Source organism: Camelus bactrianus, chromosome 13, assembly GCF_048773025.1.
Source record: "Camelus bactrianus isolate YW-2024 breed Bactrian camel chromosome 13, ASM4877302v1, whole genome shotgun sequence".
Classification (NCBI taxonomy): domain Eukaryota; kingdom Metazoa; phylum Chordata; class Mammalia; order Artiodactyla; family Camelidae; genus Camelus; species Camelus bactrianus.
This window is the reverse complement of record NC_133551.1, coordinates 68,478,914-68,500,729: the sequence shown is the minus strand read 5'-3', so window position 1 is coordinate 68,500,729 and position 21,816 is coordinate 68,478,914. Positions and strand designations below refer to the sequence as shown.

The following is a 21,816-nucleotide window of genomic DNA, read 5'->3' as shown; positions in this document are numbered from 1 at the left end:
TTTACTGTCTCCATTGTTTTGTCTTTTCCAGAATGTCATATGGCTGGAATTGTAAAGTAGGTAGCCTTTTCAGATCAGTTTTTTTTCACTTAATGATATGCATTTAAGTTTCCTGTCTTTTCATGGCCTGGTGGCTCTTATTAGTGTAGAATATCCCACTGTGTGGGTGTAGCACAGTTTATTTATCTATTCACCTGCCAAAGGACACCTTGGTTGCTTCCAAGTTTTAGCAACTATGAATAAATGTGCTATACACATCTGTGTGCCAGTTTTCGTGTGGACTAAGTTTTCATTTCATTTGGGTAAATACCAAGGAACACAATTGTTGGATCATATTGTAAGAGTTTGTTTAGTTTTGTAAGAAACCACCAAACTGTCTTCCAAAGGGGCTGTACCATTTTGCATCCTCAACAGAAACGAAACAAGAGTTCCTTTTATTCCACATCCTCGCAGGCACTTGATGATTCTCAGTGTTTTGGGTTTTTACCATTCTAATAGGTATATAATGGTATCTCCTTGTTGTTGTAATTTGCAATTCCCTAACAACACGTGATGTTGAGCACTTTTTCATATGCTTGTTTGTCAGTCATACATCTTCTTCGGTGAAGTGTCTGTTCAAGTCTTTTGCCTGCTTTTTAATTGGGTTGTTTTCTTATTGTTCCATTTAAAAAATTCTTTTGTCTATTTTGGATCACAGTCCTTTATTAGATATGTCTTTTGAAAGTATTTTCTCCCAGTCTGTGGCCTGTCTTCTCACTCTTTGATATTTGGCTTTTTGTGTTGACATTTGCACTGAAGCTACAAAAAAATGGTGGGTAAAACTGAGCCTTAGCATAAATCAAGGAAGGGCACCAAACTGAACTCCAAGTCATTGTATTCTTCAGTGCACGGCCAATTGTACTGACAGGAAGGAAGGAAGGAAGGAAGGAAAGAAGGAAGGAAGGAAAGAAAGGAAGGAAGGAAGTCCTTGGTGAAAATGAAAATAATTAATTGTATTAAATCTTGACTCTTGAGCACTTACTGGTTTAATATTCTATGAATAGTCTCTAAAACCCTTCTGCTAGATACTAAAGTACCACGGTTGTCTTGAGGAAAAGGACTTGTGAAATTGAATTATGAGCTACAGTGGTCATTTTTTTTCTTATGAAGGAGTTCAGGACACGGCACCCCAAAATATGTCACTTTGGCACTTTGGTTATTTTGAGTTAAAGGCATTTGATAAACAGTAGATGCAAGAAGGTCACACTGACCTTCCTTTCTCTTTCTAAAAGCAAGAGATGAAATTGCCATGTGAAAGTGCCTTCTCTGTACCAGGAGGAAGAAACATTTTCATCATAAGAGGTGAGGAGTCGAGGCCAAGAGAACTCTGTACAAACAGACCTTGTTAAAATATCAAGTATCTTCCTTTAGTCCACCCCCGTATCATTTAGTTACTCCCTTACAATTGCTATTCTTTGCTCAACCTAGTATGTGAGCACTTAGGCCTTGTCACTTCTTTGGGTCTTCATTTTTCTTATGAAAGTTTTTCTTGATAATTACATGTGAATAAATCTCATAGGCTTGCCTCCTGTTAATCTGTCTCATGTCAGTCCCAGCTGAAAACCCTAAGAGGGGAGAGAAAAATTTCAACTCTCCTAAAGTTTCTAACAAGGATGGGCTAGCATTGTCTGGGACACCCTGCTCACTCCAGGGGGCTGCAGCTGAGAGATCGTGGGACCCGACTAAACCAGCAGAAGGTACGAATTCTTACCATGTCAGTCTCCTGGATCTCTGTCTATAGTGCCTAGCCAAGAGTCCCTTCCTTCCCAAATTCAGATAGGCAGGAGAAAAAACGTTTGTAAGAATCAGTTCTTTGGATTGTGACCCTTGTGAACTTGGTTTTGGGTACCCATTGGTTATGGATCCTTTCCCTCCCAGGGACAGCTATTACTTTCCCACTTGTCTCATTTTGTGTCCTGAGATCTTAGCTTGGCTTTCTCTCTGCTGGGGCGTGCAGGTTGTCTCTGTCTGCAGGTGGCCAACTGGCAGGTTGGGAGCCCTGAGAATATGTAGACGTCCTGACAGAAATGTGGGTTGCACCCCACTTGTGGCTAGCATCCTATGGACTGTTGCCAATTCACGGGGTAGAGGGGTTATTTAAGTCTTTCTTTTGGATGTCTTTGGGCTCTGGATCTTGGGAAGGCTGTTACCTTTTTGCATCCCTCTTTGAAGATGCCTCTTGCATCCATGGTTAGTCATTAAAGGCTTATTAGTTTTGGGTTTGAGTCACTTGAAATAGGTGTATCCTTGGTTTCAAGAGAAAAAAAAAAAAAGAGCTCAATACTGCCAGGAAAATTTACCAGCTGAAACCTAATAATAAAATTTTGAAGGGGCTTTTTTTTTAAAGGGACTATGTGGTCAGAAGTTTGCCTGATATTCAGTCTTATAGGAATGATTTTTAAGGCTTTCTTTCCTAAGCTAAAATGAAACTATTGTACTCAGAGGGGGAAAAAAAAACATTCTGAAGCCTTTGTGGAATGATTAAAACATTCCAAAGACATACAGCTCTAAATCTAGAACATAGAATCTTTCAATTTCCATCTGAATTGAAAATCTTCTCCCTGATATAAAGAAACAAAGTAAAGATAATGTAGTTGGGTGTGCAGGTCACCCCTGCTTGGTATCATTCAGGCTGCACCCAATTCTTTGAGAATTAAAAACAACTCTTCTTCAGAGAAAGACTCGCAGACATAGTAAACAATCTTACAGTTACAGGGGGCAAAGATGGTGGGAAGGGATAAATTTAGGAGTTTGAGATTTGCAAATGTTAACCACTATATATAAGAATAGATTAAAAAAACAAATTTCTTCTGTACAGCACAGGGAACTATATTCAATATATTGTAATAACCTGTAATGAAAAAGAATGTGGAAACGAATATATGTATATATATTATACATATATACATATGGGACATTATGCTGTACACCAGAAATTGACACATTGTAACTGATTATACTTCAATAAACAAACAAACAAACAAACCAAAAACCCCAACTGTTCTTGTCTTGCAAAATGAGTCTTTACAAAAACATAAATGTGGCTCCAGGAGTAATTAAAAGCCCACCCATCTCTCTTACCAATCCCGAAATCTCCCTTACTCGTTTCAAGACGCTTTCAGATACTCTCAAGACACTTTTAAGATCAGGACATTGGAAACAGAACAGAACTATCCTGCACTTAAGAAAAAGAGAGCCATGTGGAAACAAATGAAAAATCTTTTAAGTCTTCTCCGTAAATATTAGTAAAAAGCTTTAGCCTTCTGGGTAGCTAACTTTAACTTGTTCCATCTGCTAGAAATATAATTTGGATCCAATTATTTTTTTATGGACTGATGAACTTTGTGTTATTGTACCTATCTCATAACTAAGATTTTAAAGTGAAAGCCTTAAGACCTCTGTTTGCATCTGTCTGTATGTTTATGTTTATATATACACACACACACATATATATATAATATGTAAATAATGTTTTTCTACTCCAGATGGTATTGCTAAAAATCAACCTGTAAGAGAGCTGTATTTAACTGGCTTGAAAGAAAGCAAGCAAGTAAGAAAGAAAGATTATATAAATTAAGACTAGTCAAACAAGCTTATGTTATCTCTACCAGATGTTTAACATTATAATGCTATGAATTCAACCTAAGAACAAAATGCACAATTAAAGTGAATTGCTTAATGTATGTCAACCAGGACAATAAATTAAAAGAAAAAAAAAAAAAAGGAAGAGAGCCATATGTTTAACTTTTTAGATTCTTTGTTTCTATGATTTCTGATACCTGCCTGATTTGTCAACATAAACAAACAAACAAATAAATAAATAAATAAGATGATGACTAGCTACTTAACATCTCATGAAATTTTCATGAGTAATCTAAGCAAAATTGTTAAAAAAAAAAAAGGTAAATAAATCTAAGTGGGATAAAAGTTTACAAATCAACATTTCAACAATAATTATGTTTTATACTATGTCTGCTAGTTTCCAAAATCTTCTTCGTAACTTCAAGCCTTATGATACTAAACTAAGTGAAAGATACTCATTAAACAGCTAGACAATTTCCTAATAAGACAATAAAGCAGTAACTACTGAACTCAAGAATAAGTTTATCCACTTTGGTTTCTTCACTTTTTTTTTTATAGGAGACTAAGGATATTTGGGTCTATTAGTAAGCATATCTCTTGCCACATTAAAAATATTGTGCAATAAGAATCATATGTCTCTACAAATCATCAAAAGGGTGCATTCATAAATTTATTAATCTACTACAGGATACTAATATATGACAGTTCACAATTGCTTACTTCCTAATTTTCGTTGGAAATTAAGGTTACTGAAAGTTAAAAATTATAATCAACATAAGTAAATCAGATTACTAAGAATACTAAGGGTAAAAAAATCTCTCTGTAAACAAAGTATGCAAGGAAAATAAGATGCACTTGTGATAAGAGAAGGTAGGAGGTCGGAAAAATGCATTTTTGCTGAAAGAAAAGGAGAGTGATTTTGTCCTAGTTTAAAGGGTATTTAAAGGCTGTTTCAAAATTAAGAAGAGGAAACTAAAGGAAAACAACCTAAATGGGTATAGGAAGTCACAGAGAGGCAGGTGGGGAAGAGGGAGGGAGAAATCCTGTGTAGCCACACTGGCTAAAATTTAAAAGATTGATTATAGTTATAAGTGTTGGGGGTTTTTTTAGGTTTATTTGTTCTTCAGTGGGGGTACTGGGGATTGAACCCAAGACCTCATGAATGCTAAGCACACAGTCTACCAATTGAGCTATACCCTCCCCCTAGCTTATGAAGTTTTGATGAGCTTTAATGAAAATAGTGTGTCTATACAAAACTAGAATTTATCTTTCTCTGTAAAATTTTCTTGCATTATTGTAAAATATTTTTCTTTACTTGTTAAATAATTCACCTAGAAGGCAAAGATTTGATGTTTCATCAAAATATTTTCCTGTGCTTCACGTTATCTTTATCAGGTTATCTTCTCAATATTAAAAGTTATGGTTTTTTACAACATGTAACTTTCTGTATTTGCCTTTAAAATCTTTTGTCACTTTAGTTAAATATGTACCTAAGTATTGTTGCATAATAACCTGTGATCCTATTTAATCAAGTGTTCAAATCTTTTGTATTTTTTACAAACTTCCCAAAATCAGATTCTAAATTAAAGTCTTTTGACTTCATACTGATTTCTCAGAGGGCCCCTGGAAAATCTCAAAAGAATTTGTTCTCTTGCCTTATAAAGAGAGAGATGCTGAACCGATTAGGTTTTTTTAATGTGTTAAATTACATGGAGAGCACTGTCAAATAAAAAGAGATATTAAATCTTCTTTGGATTATATTTATAGGGATGTATGTTATTAATATATGGTGTTTCAGAAACTCTATAAAATTCTTAGAAATCCGACATGTTCTGGTATAATGTTATCAGTCATAATTCTAATTATCATCTTAAAATATTGTATGTCACAAATATAATAAAATGTTCTTCTGAACTGCATTTAAGTGAACACTCATCAGATCTTTAGTTATAGCCGTTTCAAGTCTTTCATTCACAGACTATTCCTGTTTTACTCTGATTCTTCTTTGAAAGCTTTTATAGTCAACTAAAAGCAAAAATGCTTCCTCTTTAGGGAAATTTATGAAAAAGACTCTAACAAGTACCCTGGATTATAGATTTCTGATAACATTAAGATCACACCACTGAACTGGGTAAGAATTTCCAGAACTCTGATGAAGAAAACTGATGGATTCGTAAAGCTGCTAACCCAAGGTCAATCAGAACAAAAATTAATTACATGTGACTGAACCGATGAGTATGATGATAATTTCATGATTTTTTTGTTTGTAACATTACTGGTTCCTTAAAGTTTTGCTTTCCAAATTAAAAAAACAAATTCTCTTTTCTCTTAAGCTATCTATAACTTACAACAATTTGGTAAATTATACCTTTGTAAACAGAATTAAAATATTTATCTTTTTCTTCCTACCCAATCCATCCAGAACTTAGAAACTCTGTCCAAATATTCTTGTTTTCATGGCCATATAGTTATTTACATAAATTCAGTAAGTGTCTGTTCTTCTTGCTGCAGGACATAACTAGAAAGATTGGTTTTATTACCAAGGTTTTGACACTCATGCCATATTTGAAAATGGTAAACATAGAATCAGATATGACCAGACAGATGTAAGAAACTAAAGTTGACTTCATTGAGGCAATACTTACAAAGAAAGCCCACTTAAAATACTGGCCTGGTACCTGAATTATATGGTTCATGATCTTAAAGGTGAGTAAAGGTCACTTCCTTGCAGACCTGGGAACCTCAGAGCATCTTAGGGACCTTGAAAACAGAGGAATTCATTCAAATCTGCAGGCTAAGTCTGATGGTAAGTTTCTGACTTGGCTTCTTAGCCTCAACGGACTTTTAAACATCCAATCTGAGATTCCTCTTAAAAAATCACAGCAAAACAAACTTAAAAGGAACCTATTTGATCCATCATTAGTCTTGGTACACTCATCTGAAAAATTAAGCCAAGTTTTGAGGGAGGGTATAGCTCAAGTGGCAGAGTGCATGCTTGGCATGCATGAGGTCCTGGGTTCAGACCTCAGTACCTCCTTCCTCTAGGAATAAATAAATAAACCTAATTACCTCCTTCCAAAAGAAGTTTTAAAAATTAAAATAAATGCTTAATAGCTCAGCACACAGAGGCCTAACTTAGGTCGGTGCCCTACTCCCACCTACACCAACACCTCCCAAAATGAGCTATGACTATCACTGAGCTGATCTGTTCTCAGGACTGAGATGGATTCAGGGAAATACGTGATCGTGTGCTTAGATTTGTTCTTTTTCTGCCTGTTCCAATCTATGTATTTCCTTTGCCTTTTACAGATCTCTTACTTTGCAAATTCCAACCTGAATTTTTCTCAGCCACCAACTCAGCTTTTAATATATGAAACTTCTAGGGAAGTGCCAGATGGGGGAAACAAAGGAGTTTAGGACATGCCACCCCGACATATGCCGCTTTGGCATGTTGATTATTTTGAGTTAAAGGCACTTGAAAAACAGTAGATGCCAGAAAGGTACACTGACCCTCCTTTTTCTTTCTAAAAGCAGGAGATGAAATTCCCATGTGAAAGGTGCCCTCCCTGAACCAGAAGGAAGAAACATTCTTATCACAAGAGAGGAAAAGTCCAGGCGAAGAGAACTCTGTACAAACGTGCTTAAAATAACTCCTGTCTTCTTTTAGTCAGCCTCTGTATTTTAGCTACTTTTCTACAGTTGCTACTCTTTGTTCAACCAAGTATGTAAGCAGCTAGGCCCTGTCACTTCTTTGGGTCTTCGTCATTCCTGGGAGGACTCCCACGTGCATGCGAATGAAACTCAGGCTTTTTTCCTGCTGGTCTGTTTTATGTGGAGCCCAGCTGGAAACTCTAGGAGGGTAAAGGCAAATTTTACCTCCCCTTCACACTGAGTGTCATTTTTTTCTCGAAAGAAGGACAAACTATGGTTATGCAGTATTTGGTGGATATTGTCTCGAAAATGGATGAAGTTAGCCTATCATTTCACGGAAAACAATTGACAGCATTTGTTACCTATGATAACATTAAAGCTTTCAAGTAAAACGTAGAATTTTGAAAAACTTAAATCCATTCTCATAAGTAGGGCAGGAAAGTGTAGCTCAGTGGTAAGAGTGTGTGCTTAGCATGCACAAGGTCCTGGGTTCAACTCCCAGTACTGCCATTAAAATAAATAAACCTAATTGCCTCCTCCCCACTATTGAAAAAAAAATCCATTCTCATAAGCATGTATTGTATACATGTTCATACACAGAATAGTTTATAGCAGTGAAAATGAGTGAATTATAGCTCCACACAACACTTATAATATTTAAAGGCTTTTCTGGTGTTAGTGGTGATATTAATAATTATACATATAGCATATAGAGTAACTATAATGAAATGTGTCAACATTTAGAGGATACATAATATTTTCTAAATGAGCAATGCATGTTTCAAAAAACATTCATGGGCAAAAAAAAATTGATGGGAGAAGATGGATTTAAACTATAAAACAGACCAATCGATTTTTATTTAAAAGGGTATGAACAGTCCATAGATAGGATTCATATTCCATATTGCAACCAACTTTTAAGACACTGCTACTCATTAAGTTTGGTGTACTATCAAAGAAAAATATCTACATGATATGTGACTATTAAATGGAAAGACTATTAAAATATTTTTTCTAAGTACGTATTTGTGTGAGGTCAGATTTCTTCATAGACTTCAACCAAAACAACAAGACTGCAACAGATTGAATGCAGAAGCAGACAGGAAAATCCAGCCATCTTTTGCCACTCCAGGCATGGAAGAGATTCTCAATAGCGTAAAGCAATGCCATTCTGCTTATTAAGTTTTTTGTTTGTTTTGAAAAATGCAGTTATTTTTTTCATTTAAAACTTTTTTATATTAACATGTAATGGGGGTTGTCCTTGTTAAATAAATCAATTGGTATTTTAAAAATCTCTCATTTGACACAACATTGTAAAATGACTATAACTCAATAAAAAATGTTAAAAAAAAAAAAACAAACCTTTCAGTTTCAAGCTCAAATACAGAAAAATATTGTCAGAGTTTCCCTAGACCAAAAAGTTTAAAGACTGCTGCTCTGGAAAAACTCTTGCTCAGGTGTCCCAGAAGACATATACAAAATATTCTCACTGTTTCTACCCTAGCTGGAAACTAACCATAGCCCTAATGTCCATCGGCAGAATAGATTGTGACACAGTCTTATCATGTAATAGGATAGAGCAGTGAAAATGATAAATATTCTACCACCATGCACAAGAACATGAATGAATCACAAAAATGTAACATTGAGGAGAAAAAGCAAGTATCAGAGGACTTGCGTGAGTCCACTCCTATAGCTGCATATCCACCAGAGTGACTTAATTAAAGAGACTGACAGTACGAATTCGCACAAGATGTGGAGCAACTGGAAATCTCTTACATGGTTGGTGGGAATGTAAAATGGTATAACCACCTGGAAAAAAGTCCAACAGTTTCTTATAACTAAGATACATCTATCCTATGACCCAGCATTTCCATTTCTGGGTGTTTACCCAAGACAAAAAATATATATGTCCACACAAAAACTTGTACAAAAATGTTAATAGCAGCTTTACTCATTATAACCCCAAATTGGAAGCTGCTCAGAAACCTAACCATGACACGAAGGATCAACAAACCATGGTCAATTCCTACAATGGAATACAAAGAAGAGTGGACTATTGCTGCCACAGCAGCGTGGATTAATCTCAAAAGCATTTTGCTGAGTAAAAGCAGCTAGATGCTAAGGACTACATACTGTGTGTTTCCACTTATATGAAGTTTTAAGACAGGCGAAACCAATCTGTGATGGGAAAAAAAAATTAGGAGAGTGATTGCCTCTGGAGCAGTGTGTTCAGGGACCAACTGGGAAGGGTCACGAGGGTACTTTCTGGAGTGATTGTAAAGTTCTATGTATCTTTTTTTTTTAATATGATTCTTTTGGGGGGGCGTTGGGGGTAATTAGGCTTTTAAAAAATTTTGTTTACTTATTTACTTTTTAAATGGAGGCCTTGGAGATTGAATCCAGGACCTTGTGCATGCTAGGCATGCACTCTACCACTGAGCTATACCCTCCCCCTCAAGTTCTACATATCTTGAGAGGGGTTTGGATTGCTGGGGTGTGGGCTTTGTTGAGACTCAAACAATGATACACTTAAGATTTGTGCGTTTCACTGAGTGTACATTGTACCTCCAAAGATGGGGGAAAAAATTTCTAAACAAATCATTAGCTAACGACATGTATGCTTAAGTATTTAGAGGGAAGTGATTTAACTTAATATGAAATGATAAAAAATAACAGACTGATGAACAGATGGAGGGATGTGTAGGTAGAAGTATGGCAAAATGGCAAAAGTGGAATCTAGGCGGTGGGTATATAAATGTTCACTGTAAAATTCTTTGAGCTTTGCTGTGTGTTTGAAACTTTCAATAAACAACAAGGGGGAAAATAAGCAATGAAAATTTAAAACAAAAAGCGCGGGAATAACGATTGGTTCTTGTTAAGGGAGGAAGCGTTTTGTTACTGGGGCAGAGCACATAGGGGCTTCAAGATTATTGGAATTGACCTATCTTTTAACTGGAGGAATGGATACAGGGAAATTTGTTTTATGGCTTTTAAAATTACACATTTGTGTTCTTCAGAGTTTTGTGTATATATATAGTGATTTATAGATGCGGAGAAAAAGACAGATCTCTTGTCTTTGGGGTGGTTAAGCTGGTGTTGATGGAACAGCCAGTAATCATTCCTCCTCCTCCCACCCCTGTCGAAAAGGGCTGGTCTGTGGTAGGAAAAAATGATCCAACTTACTGAGCGACAGGGACAAGGCTCTGTGTGCTACGAGAGACCAGCTGAGCCGCTCTGCCGTTTCCCTTTGCTTCTCACTTTCGAGTATTCATATTGTTTTTGTACACAGTCATCTCTTCCTCAGGTGAACCACTAACCACCAGCTCACTCTGAAAACATGGGGAGGCTTCCATCTATTGTGATCTCTAGCCCTAGGCAGGCTCCATCACATTCCTTTTCTGGGATTGCTATATGGATATTGCAAGAAGTTATTCCTCTTGCTGCTGAGGTAGCAAAACAAGGAGGGTATGAGTATGGGGCTGCCCTATGCCATCCCACTGTGGGAGGAGCCTAGTTGAGCCAGTACAGAAATGAGCAGGAGAGATAAAGCCTAATGGTATCTGGTCTCCTGGATCCAGTCATTCTTGAAGCCCTGAGCAGTGATGTGAACCAATATATTCCCCTTTGGCGTAAGCCAGTTTTATGTGGGTTTCCCTTGTAACTAAAAGTCCTAACTATCAAAGTCCTCAGCTGTCAAAATTCTAGGTGCCATTTCTGTGTCTGCAACTCTCCACCCCCAACAACCAGCCCTACTCACCTGGTGATCTCCTCTAAGGCTGCCTCGGGTAGGGCCAGCATCTCCACCAGCAGGGACAGGATCTCAAAGAGCAGAGTGTCGGGGTTTGGGGGAACCATGTCCGTCAGGGCATTCTGTTCTGGGGACATGGGATGGTGGCTGCCATTACTATTGGGCAGTTCGGTATTCCCAACCCCCACCAGCCTTCTGGCCCCTCCCCCAGCTCTGAGTGCCCTGGGATCATCCCTGCTCACCCACAGAGCAGAAGAAGCGCTTGGTGTCTGTCAGCACGGCCAAAAAGTCTTTGAAGTTCACGTGACCATCTCCTGCGGAGGCCAGAAGAACACTGGGTGGGCAGGGGCCCTCCAGAGCAGGTCCAGACATTGCAACCCAGGCACAGCTGTTAACATTTACTCATTGGGTTTGATTATAAAAGTAACACATGTCGATGCAGAAAGCACGGTGCACACAGGAAAGTAAAAGATGAACATTAAAATCTCCTGGGTTAGAAGCTCCCAAAAGGTCTCAGGCTCCTTTCCCAGGTCGACCATTTACCATTTTTGTGACCTTGGCAAAGACTTAACCCTACTAAGCCTTCATTTTCTCATCTAAAGGGTAAGGATGACCGTAACACTTTTCCCATGGAAGAGAAAATGAGGCAAAGTGCTCAGCACAGGGCCATGCATATTAACGCATGCTCACTAATGCCAGCAATTGTTCCACTGTGGAAGACGGTGTCAGCTGAGGGAGGCTGAAGAGTGATCCGAAGAGGTGAGCCCCTCCAGCTGGAAAAATGCACGAAGAGCCAACATAATGCGCGACGAGCAGACGTGGAGAGAAATAGCACTTTATTCTAGTACAACAAGATGGTGCGCCCCGGCGTGGCGCGCTTGTCCTTTATATGTTCTGCCCGCATATGCGTATTGTTCATAATGCTTACTCATGCTACTAGCGCATGTGTACATTTACCTCTTACCAGGTGCAAGCTATTGTGAACTGTGGCCTGGGCCCCACGGCCTACTCACTTAAGGCTGCGGACAGACAGTATGGAGGTTCCTTAAAAAACTAAAAATAGGCTTTACCGTATGATCCAGCAGTCTCACTTCTGGGCATATATCTGGAGAAAAATATAATTCAAAAAGACACATGCACCCCAATGTTCATAGAAGCACTATTTACAATAGCCAAAACATGGAAACAGCCTAAATGTCCATTGACAGGTGACTGAATAAAGAAACTGTGGTCTATTTATACACTGCAATACTACTCAGCCATAAAAACGAATAAAACAGTGCCATTTGCAGCAACATGGATGGACCTGGAGATCATCATTCTAAGTGAAGTAAGCCAGAAAGGGAAAGAAGAATGCCATATGATATCACTTATATGTGGAATCTAAAAATACGGACACAAATGAACTACGTATTAATTATAACTCATATGACTGATTTCCTGAATATGTGTATGCACATTTGACTGTCCTTTATGAATGGATTACTGCATTCTGTTGATTCTTATTTTGTGGTTGGCTTTATTCCTTTGATAACTATGTAAGTTTAAAAAGCTAAAACTCTAAGCTGTTCTTAGAAACAATGAACAGTACATATATGTAAATTTTTTAATTGTATGTGCAGTGTATTGTATATATGTATTTATGTGCAACATATTGTATACATGCAGTCAAATTGTTATCAATTTTACCTAACAAAATTCAAAAATTAAAAGAAAAAAAGAAAAAGTATTCAAGCCATGTGATAAAATAACAAAAATAAATAAAAATAAATGCCAGCAACTATTATTACCATGTGCTAGTCTTGGCGTGAGAACACATTTATACTCACAAGATTCCCACTTTGGCCTTTGAAGCCTCACTAGATCTGCCCATTACCTGTCTCCAGCCCCACCTGGTACCACGCACCCCCAGCACTAACCTGCTCTCCCACCAGGGGCCGTATCCTTCCCTGTTCCGTGCCTTTGCACATGCTGCTTCCTCTTCCTAGAATTCTCTCCACCACCCTCCAACTCTTTTACTTAATGCTTCCCCTTGACCATCACTTCCTGAGAGAAGTCAGACCAGCGTGGGTCAGATCTCCAGTCAAATACTCTCATAAAACCCTTGTGCTTCAACCAGACACTCATAAGATTTGGGATTTCACTGAGTCTCTGGGAGGCAGGAACTGGTTGTTTTGTTCAAATTGTGTCCTCAGAGCTTAAGGCAGCTAGGTGCCAGGCAAATGTTCTCTGAAATACTTGGCAAATTAATAAATGGTCTCTAATTCTTAAAACCACCATCCAGGGGTGCCTAATACTCTGATCCCCATGTCACCAAGGAAGCCTGAGGCACAGAGAAAAGCAAGCTGTTGCCTGGGGTCACATGGGGGGCCAAACTGAGGTAAGTTCAGCTCAGGCAGTGGTGGAGGAAGCAGATTTGATTACCTGGTGGGAGCCCAGGTCCCTACAGCTCTGCTGCATTCTCTGCATCTAGCCAACTAAACTACATGTCCTTCTCCTCACCCTCTGTTCATTCCCTTTGTCCAGGTTATTTCTGCCCCCAGGAATGTCCTTCTTCCTTCTTCATTCCCTGACTAACTCCTGCTTAAACCTTCACAGTTTGGCTCAGGCATCACCTCTTCCAGGAAGCCTTCCTTCCTGATCCCTTCTTCCAAGCCACCTTAAGTGCTGCTTCCTTTGGTAACTCTTCTGTGTCACTGACTGTGTGGGCACCTCAAGGGTAGGTCTCCTGGGTCTTACACATCTGTTTATTCTCAGTGCCCAGCACAGGAATGGGCACACAGTAGGCAGTTAATAAATACTGAGTGAATGAATAATACTAGCAGTTAATGTCTCCTAGATGCATTTTGTGCACCAGGTATTGTGCTCAATACTTTCCCTGGATTAGCTCATTTAATCTTTTTAGCAGCCCAGTGAGATGGGTCCTGCTATCAGCCCCATTTTGCAGATGGGGAAAATGAGACTCGATGAACTTCAGGACTTGTCCAAGATCATACAGCTGGTAAAATGAGTGACCAAATCACGGAGGAATGTATGATGAAGCACATACAAAGGCCTGAAAGGAGTGACCTCAGAGATCACCTACATCTTAAGGTCAGGAGCTAGGTCTTAAGTCATCTCTGGGTCCCCAGAACCTGGCACTGAGCAGGTTGGTGCTCAGGGAGCACTAACTTTGGGGGCCAGGACCAGTTACATAATTTGTGGGGCCCAGTGCAAAATGAAAATGCAGAACAGGGCCCCTCATTCAAAAATTATTAAGAATTTCGAGACTGCAACAGCAGAGCATTAAACCAAACTCAGGACCCTGTAAGTGCAGGGCGCCATATGACTGCACAGGTCTCATGCTGCCTGTGAAGCTGGACCAGCCTGGGGCTCAGAATGAAGACCCCCCCGACAACACTCACCATCGATATCAGCACTCGTCAGGGCATCCTCCACCTGGGCTGGTGTCAGGGGGATGCCCACAAGGAGCAGGATGTTCTCCAGGCTCTGTGCGTCCACTTCGCCATGACCGTTGAAGATCTCAAAGTAGCTGCGGAAGGCTGGAGTGGGCGGCGGGGTTACGTGGGGTGAGGACATTTCCTGTTTCCACCATTCATCTCATCCCTTCCAACCACCCTCCCGCCTAGTGTCTTCTATCATCGTGACTGGGTGGAGGGACAAAGTTAACTGAAAGAGTGGAAGTGGAGGGGTGAGGGCCGGTTAACGCACTTCACTCTCTAGTACAAGGTCAGGCCAAGGGCTCAGCTGGCGTGGCAAGAGCTAAGCTAATTAGCCACCTTCACTTCGCACCAGGAACACACCCAACTTAGGGTACCCCTGCTATGTGCCAGGCACTATGAGAAGCTCCTTATAGCCGTGTTCTCATTTAATTCTTACAGCAGCCTTATAAAGAGTAGAATGCTTATTCCCTTGTAAAGATGGGGAAACTGAGGCTAAAAGTTTAGAGGACCAGACGAATCTTTCTGACTCAGTCTGTGCCTTGATTTTGGTGCTCTGCAGGTGCTTATTTGCATAGACATAGCCTCTGGGATAGTTTCATGGGTCTGGACCAAAGCAGAGGACCAGGGAGGATGCTGAGAAAGCTCTTAGAATAGCACCAATTGATAGAAAAGCCTTAATGTGTGTGCTATCTGGTTTCACTGCCTACAGCAAAACCCAGATTAGATCAACAGAACTGGTGAGAAGATGGTTCTACCATTTAATAGTAAACTGGGTTCCTGTTATGAGCTGAATTGTGCCTGCCCCCTGATTTCATATATGGAAGTCCTAACCAACCCCTGTACCTTAAAATGTGATGATATTTGGAGATAGGGCCTTTAAAGAGGTGATTAAGTTAAAATGAGGCCATTCGGGTGGACCCTAATCCAACCTAAGTGGTTTCCTTAAGAGAAGAGGAAATTTGGACACACAAGAGACACCAGGGATGCGTGTGCAGAGGGAAGACCACGTGAGGACACAGAGAGAAGGCAGCCACCTGCGAGCCAAGGAGAGAGGCCTCAGAAGAAATCAAACATACCGACACCTCGATCTTGGACTTCTAGCCTCCAGAACTATGAGAAAACAAATTTTAAGCCACCTAGTTTGTGGTATTTTGTTATGGCAGCCCAAGCAAACTAATACAGTTGTCATGTGCAAGTCACTGTACTTCTCTGAGCCTCAGTTTTCTTATCTGTAAGATGGAAGCAACAACAGTACACCCTCCAAGAGAGGTTGCATTAATTCAGCACTTGGCACATCATAGACTCTGTAAGTCTGTGACACACAGGATTGAAATGTGGGGTAGAGGTAGGGCCAGGATTAGGGTTGGAGTAAGTGATGACCTGCCACCGGCAGGCATGCTGAAAAGGGAAAAACCAGAACAACTCTCAAAAGGAGATGTGGTTGAGAGGGTATAGCTCAGTGGTAGAGTGTCTGCTTAGCATACACCCGGTCCTAAGTTCAATCCCCAGTACCTCCATTAAAAAATAAATAAATAAATAAATAAACAAATAAACTTAATACCTTCCCCCCCCTTAAAAAAAAAAAGCAGATGCAATCATCCAAAATGCAGGGTGGTTTGGACCATCCGAGCAGGTAGCCAGCTCCTTCTTCCCCAGAAATGGCCGAGAGTTTTGGGGGCCTCTTGGGGAGAACACTGAATCTCTAAGCCAAAGTGGCAAGCTGTCCATGAACTCTTGCCTCCAGGCAGGGCAGTGGGTTCTGGACCTAGAAAAGCCCTCCAAAATAGCTAGAGAGCTTTTCTTTTTTTTCATTTTTGCATGGAGGTACTGGGGATTGAACCCAGGATCCCTCTCAGGCTAAGCATGTGCTCTACCGCTAATCTATACCCCCGCGCCCTGGAGAGTTGTAATGCTAAAGGAAGGGAACTTCAAGGATGGGGTCCTAAGGAGCCAGAGAGCACATTCAGGAAAGAAGAAGAAGGGGCCACTCTGGCCCTGCCTGGGGCTCAGACTCTGGGGAGGAGGCGCGGATGCAAGGAGGGTACACACCCACTCATCCAGAGCCAGAGCCAGGTGTGGCCGGGTTGGCAGTGATGTGGACGGTGGATTAGGCCACCTCCGGAGCCTGCAGGAAACAGCAATCACTCCTCCTCAAAGAGTGGGTAAGAGGAGTCACGGGGCCCAGCCCCAAGGATGGTGGGGAGCAAAGGGCATGGCATCTTGCCCAGGGCAGGTATTCAGAACTTCTGAATTTTGGGGTGGAGGTGGGATGTGGAGGAAAATGGGGACCTGTCCGTAATCAAGCAGGAGCCCATGGGGCCTTCTCAGGACAGATTTCCCTCAACATGTCCTCCACCTGCCTCTGGTCTGTAGAAAAGCTTTAGCCTCCTAGGCCTTCCCCAAGTTCCAAAGAATAAAAGAGAAGTCAGAAAACGCAGGAAGAAAGGAAAGCAGCCAAGCAAGACAAAATAATAATAGTTTAGCCATTAAACAGAGTCAAGGACCTTTAGTTTCTCCTCAAGGGCTACAGATAACATTCTGAGCTGTGTCCTTTGAGCTGTTTTGCAGAGCCTGAAACCCCCACCAGGCAGAAGAAGTTCACTCTGTGCTGCCCACAAGCAGGTTGGAACCAGAAGATTAACGAGGTTGACTCCTGATGACCTAACCACCAACCAATCAGAAGAGTGTCCACGAACCGATCACACCCCACACAACCCCCTTCTCTCACCTTGTCTTTAAAAGCCTTTCCCTGAAAGCCATCAGGGTGTTTGGGTCTTTTAAGAACTAGCTGTCTGGACTCCGTGCTTGGAGGCTGCAGTAAGTGCCACGCTCTCCGTCACCACAACCCGGTGTCAGTAGATTGGCTTTACTGCGCGCAGGTGAACCCAAGTTTGGTTCCGTAACATGTCCAGGGCAGAGGGGCTTGTTAAATGGTGAGGGATGTAGGACAGGCGGGGGCTCTGGAGCCCTGCCTCCCATCCAGGCAGTCTCTACAGAGGACCGATAGAGGGGGCTTGGGATGGGGGAGGCAGAACTGTGTCCAAAAATGAAAGAGCTTTGCAGGGCTTGCTTCATTCATTCAGAGAGGTGGCTCTGGGCCAGGGAAGAGAACTGGACCCCAAGTGACAAGACCCAGCAGGAGTCCTGGCTCCCCGACAGCGGTGTGCCAGGGCTGGGGTCAGCCTCCTACCCTGCACAGCCCGCCTAGCCAAGTGCAGGGCTGGGGTGGGCACTGGGGCAGCCGCGTGATCTGCAACCCCACCCTGGACCTAGAAACCCAAGGACTGAGGGTTCTGCCTGCCCTGCGAGGGGCTCCCCTGGCCAGGCCCGCCCTCACCTTCCTCTTGCTTCAGTGTGAGGTGCTCCTCGGACCTCTCCTCCCAGGTCTGATACATCTTCAGGAGACAGTGCTCCTCCAGCTCCTGCCTGCAGAGGACAGAGCTGGGCCCAGGGCACATATCCAGCCGCCCATCCCTGCCCAATGCCCAAACCTAGCTGAAGGCGAGGGGAAGCTGGGGAGGAGGAGGTCATAGGAGGGCCCCTGAGGGAGGCTTGGAGAGGTCAGGAGAGTGTAAGAGTGACCCAGAGGAGGAGTGAAGCAGAGGGGAGGGGAGTCTAAAGGAGAGACGTCATCACAAAGGTTAGAAAGGACAGAGGGGTCTGCAATGAGAAAGGAGGCCTGGATATGAAAGATAAAGAGCTGGGAAAGGTAGACAGTGAGGAGAAATGAAGAGCAGGACTCACGAGAGGGAATAGACTGGTGCAGCGACAGGGACAAGAGCCTGGAAGAGAGACACCAGGGGCCCTGGGACACAGGCTCTGATCCCGGACACCCTTCCTGGGGTGGCTCCTACCGTGCCTTGGGGTAGTTCAGTCTCCTCTCCCCGCTGTGGTGCAAAAGTTCTGTCCTTCTCCAGCCCAGGTCTGAGGTGGGGACTGGCAGGACTGAGACGGGTACTGAAGCTGGGACTGGGGCTCCCACCGGCGCAGAGATTGGCCCAGGGGCTGGCAGCCGGGCCCAGGATGGGGTCATGGCAGGGGTGTGAGGCAGTGCCAGGGGCAGGCTTGGAGCTGAGGTGGGCACAGGGGTCAGGGTCCTGGGGGACTTCCGGTTTGGCAGGGCCCGAGCCTTGGTGGCCCTCCGATGCATGGCCTCCTCCTCCTCCACCGCCAGCAAGCACTTTATGAAGCCCGGCCGAGGGTTCCTAAGGTTCTCGGTCCCTGTGGCCACCACAGTCTCCTGAGGCTGTTTCCGCATGTGGTCCAGCTCCCTCCTCTCTCCTATGTCCCTCACCTCCTAGGGACAGGGTGAGGGAGGGAATTCAGGAGGCCTCCAGTCAGCCAGATTGTTCAACAAACTCCTCCCTGCTACCCACTCTGCAGGGGATCCTCTGCCCCTTCCTCTCTGGTCCCTGGGGAGGCCCAGATCTCTCCTGCATCCTGCCAGGCTCCCACCCCATGTCCTCCCTGACCCCTAACCCGGGCTCTGCCCCCTCCTGGCCATCCTGAGCTGCAGTCTTGAGTGAGTTACTCCCCATCTCACCACTTGTTTATTTCCTTCATTGCAACCAACACAACCTGCCAAGGCCTTATCCATGCTTATTGTTTGCCCGCCTGACCAGAAGTGAGCTTCATGAGGGCAGGACCTTGATGCCTCTTTCGACCCAGCAGCCAGCACGTGGTATGCGTTATGAATTAATAAATTCCCACTAATTCATTCAACAAATCCAGCACCTCCTACATCTGTCCCTCTCATCAGAGGGGTGGGCCGTCCCCTGCCCACCACCAACCAGGCCACACCACTCAGGTTCCAGCACAGCCCATTCAAAGATGTAGCTCCTACCACACACTGACTCTTCCTGAAGTATCAGCTCTACCCTCTCCACCAGATTGCCCCCATCAGCATGTAAACACGCTATATTATTGTCCTTTAAAAACAAAAAAACTCTCCTGACGCTATAAACCCCTCCAACTACCATCCCAGTTCCCTGCTCTTCCTTCAGAGCAAAATGCCTTGAAAGAGTTGGCTGAACTCCATCTCCACTTCCTCCAGCCTCCAGCCTGGCTTCTGCTACCACTCCCCAGCCAGACTGTTGCAAGTCACTGGTCACATCTCTGGCCTCTTAGAGCTGACCTCTCAGTGGTGATAGACAGAGATGGCCACTCCCTCCTTCTGGAAATGCTTTCTTCTCCAGACTCCCACCCCCTCCCTGAGTCTTCCACAGCCTACTTCACTGTCCCTCCCCACTCTCGCTCCATTTCTAAACGTTGTGGAGACCCAATGATTTGTCCTCAGACCTCTTCCTGCTCTGTATTCACTCTCCTAGATGTCATCCCCATTTTCCTCTCATTTGCATGTCCAATCCTGACTTCTCTGTCCTTCCTAACTCCAGGCATCCTCCTGACATTTCTTCCCAGGCGTCTAGAACATGACCCAAGCAGAACCTTAGGTATCTTCCTGTCTGCTCCTTCCCCAGTGTCATCCCTTTGGTGAATGACACGACTTGCTGCTCAGGCCCCAGATCTAAGGTCTCTTTTTTAAAACTGAAATATAGTTGATTTACAATATTGAATCATTTTCAGGTGCATAACATAGTGATTCAATTATTTGTGTAGATTATACTCCCTAAAGGCTCTTTTGACTCCTCTTTTTCCAACCTACCTTTCCACCAGGCAGACAATGACTGTGCATTCACAGGTTCCTCAGTCAAGTTAAAGAACTAGGAAGTGGCCAAGTTGGCAGAGGTGGGGATGGGTGGGAGGGAGATGGGACCCTCTCAGATGTTCAGGGAAGCTATGGGTTGTGTGCTGTGACTGAGAGCAAATTTGCAGAAGAAATCCATGCCAATGTAAGAAAAGCCATGACCTGGGGTGAACCCAGGGACTCCAGAGTGGAAGAACATCCTTGGCCCCCACCCAAGATGCACACACATGGGTACACACATGCATATGTGCAAACACACAGATACATGGGCACACTCACACAAACACACAGGCACACACTCACACCCTCCCCAGTTTGACTCCATTTCTTTCTCTACTCCTTCTTCCTCCTGATCCCCATCCCACTCTGTCCCCATCCCCATTATGGCTCTACTTACAGATGGACGAACAGGCCCCAGTGGTGGCTCGGTCTCCACAGCTTCGCCCCTAAATAAGGAAGAAACCTCCAGGTGGCAGAGGGGCTCAGCTCAAGGCTTGACCCTTACACCCACCTTTTCTCAGTGCCCGGGACACTCTTGGGTGGTCCATCACCCAAGCTTCATTCCCTTGAACTTCTAATCTCAGAGGGGCTCCTCATTGCCTCATATCCCCATGTAGGGATGTGGCCCTTGAAGTATAGGCTCACGGAACAAAGACTTCTGGTATTAGAGCTATTATACGGATGGGGAAATTGAGGCCCAGGGGAGCTTGACTTGACCAAAGTCCTACATTATGTAAGGAGTGGTCAGGACTAGATTCACCTCACTTGTAATTTAGCAGAAGAGCAACCTTGTTGGGGTCAGAGAGTGGGGTAGGGGGTGCCATCAGAGGATGGCTTACCTTTCTTTGGGTGTGTTAGGTCTTGGTGTGCATGGTGGGAAAGAGTGGGCTGTCTTTTCCTCCAGAATTGCCGTGGGCATTAGGGGCACTGCTTCCTGGGAACTGTCCCCATGTCCCCCTGGGCCAGGCTCTGGCAGAGCCCCCTGTGGCCTGATGGGGGAGGTGTCCACCTCCTTGGAAGGCTTGTCTCCCAGTTGCTGTGCACAGCTGTCCAAGGTGCAGCAAGTCTCTGTTGGCTGCACGATGTCTGACTCATTTGCTGCCAGGTGACCTGGGGTGGGCTGACACACTGGACCCTGCCAAGGACAAGGACATCAAGAGGGGGTGCCCCATCCTGGCTCCCAGGTGAATCAACCAGAGACGAGTTGTCACACACTCACTCCAGTCCAACCTCTGCAAGCACGATCTTACTGAGTTCTCCCAGTACCCCTAGAAGGTAGCACAGATGCCCCCATTTTGAGGGATGAGGAAATTGAGGCCCCCAGGAGGCATGGCCTACCCAAAATCATAATCCACGCTTCTCTGCGCAGGTAGAATGGGACCCTGGAAAAAGTGAGATGATCCTCTTTTTTAAAAATATATTTTTATTGAAGTACAGTCAGTTTACAATGTTGTCAATTTCTGGTGTACAGCACAATACTTCAGTCATATAGGAACATACATATATTCATTTTCATATTCTTTTTAACCATAAGTTACTACAAGGTATTGAATATAGTTCCCTGTGCTATACAGTGTAAACTTGTTTTTATATATAGTAGTTACATATTTTATATACTATTTTATATATAGTAGTTAGTATCTGCA

At 43.1% G+C, this 21,816-nt stretch overlaps 1 protein-coding gene across 1 annotated transcript in view; it reads right to left on the bottom strand.

The window, feature by feature from the left end:
• Positions 1 to 21,816, bottom strand: part of SPATA21 (spermatogenesis associated 21) — a 35,298-nt gene that overhangs the window by 7,029 nt on the left and 6,453 nt on the right. Inside the window, exons 4-8 of the mRNA XM_074375968.1 lie at positions 18,321 to 18,763; positions 17,804 to 17,892; positions 14,428 to 14,565; positions 11,266 to 11,337; positions 11,033 to 11,150 (exon numbers count right to left, since the gene is read on the bottom strand). Coding sequence (XP_074232069.1) covers positions 11,033 to 11,150; positions 11,266 to 11,337; positions 14,428 to 14,565; positions 17,804 to 17,892; positions 18,321 to 18,763 — 860 coding nt within the window. The remainder of the gene's footprint in view (positions 1 to 11,032; positions 11,151 to 11,265; positions 11,338 to 14,427; positions 14,566 to 17,803; positions 17,893 to 18,320; positions 18,764 to 21,816) is intronic.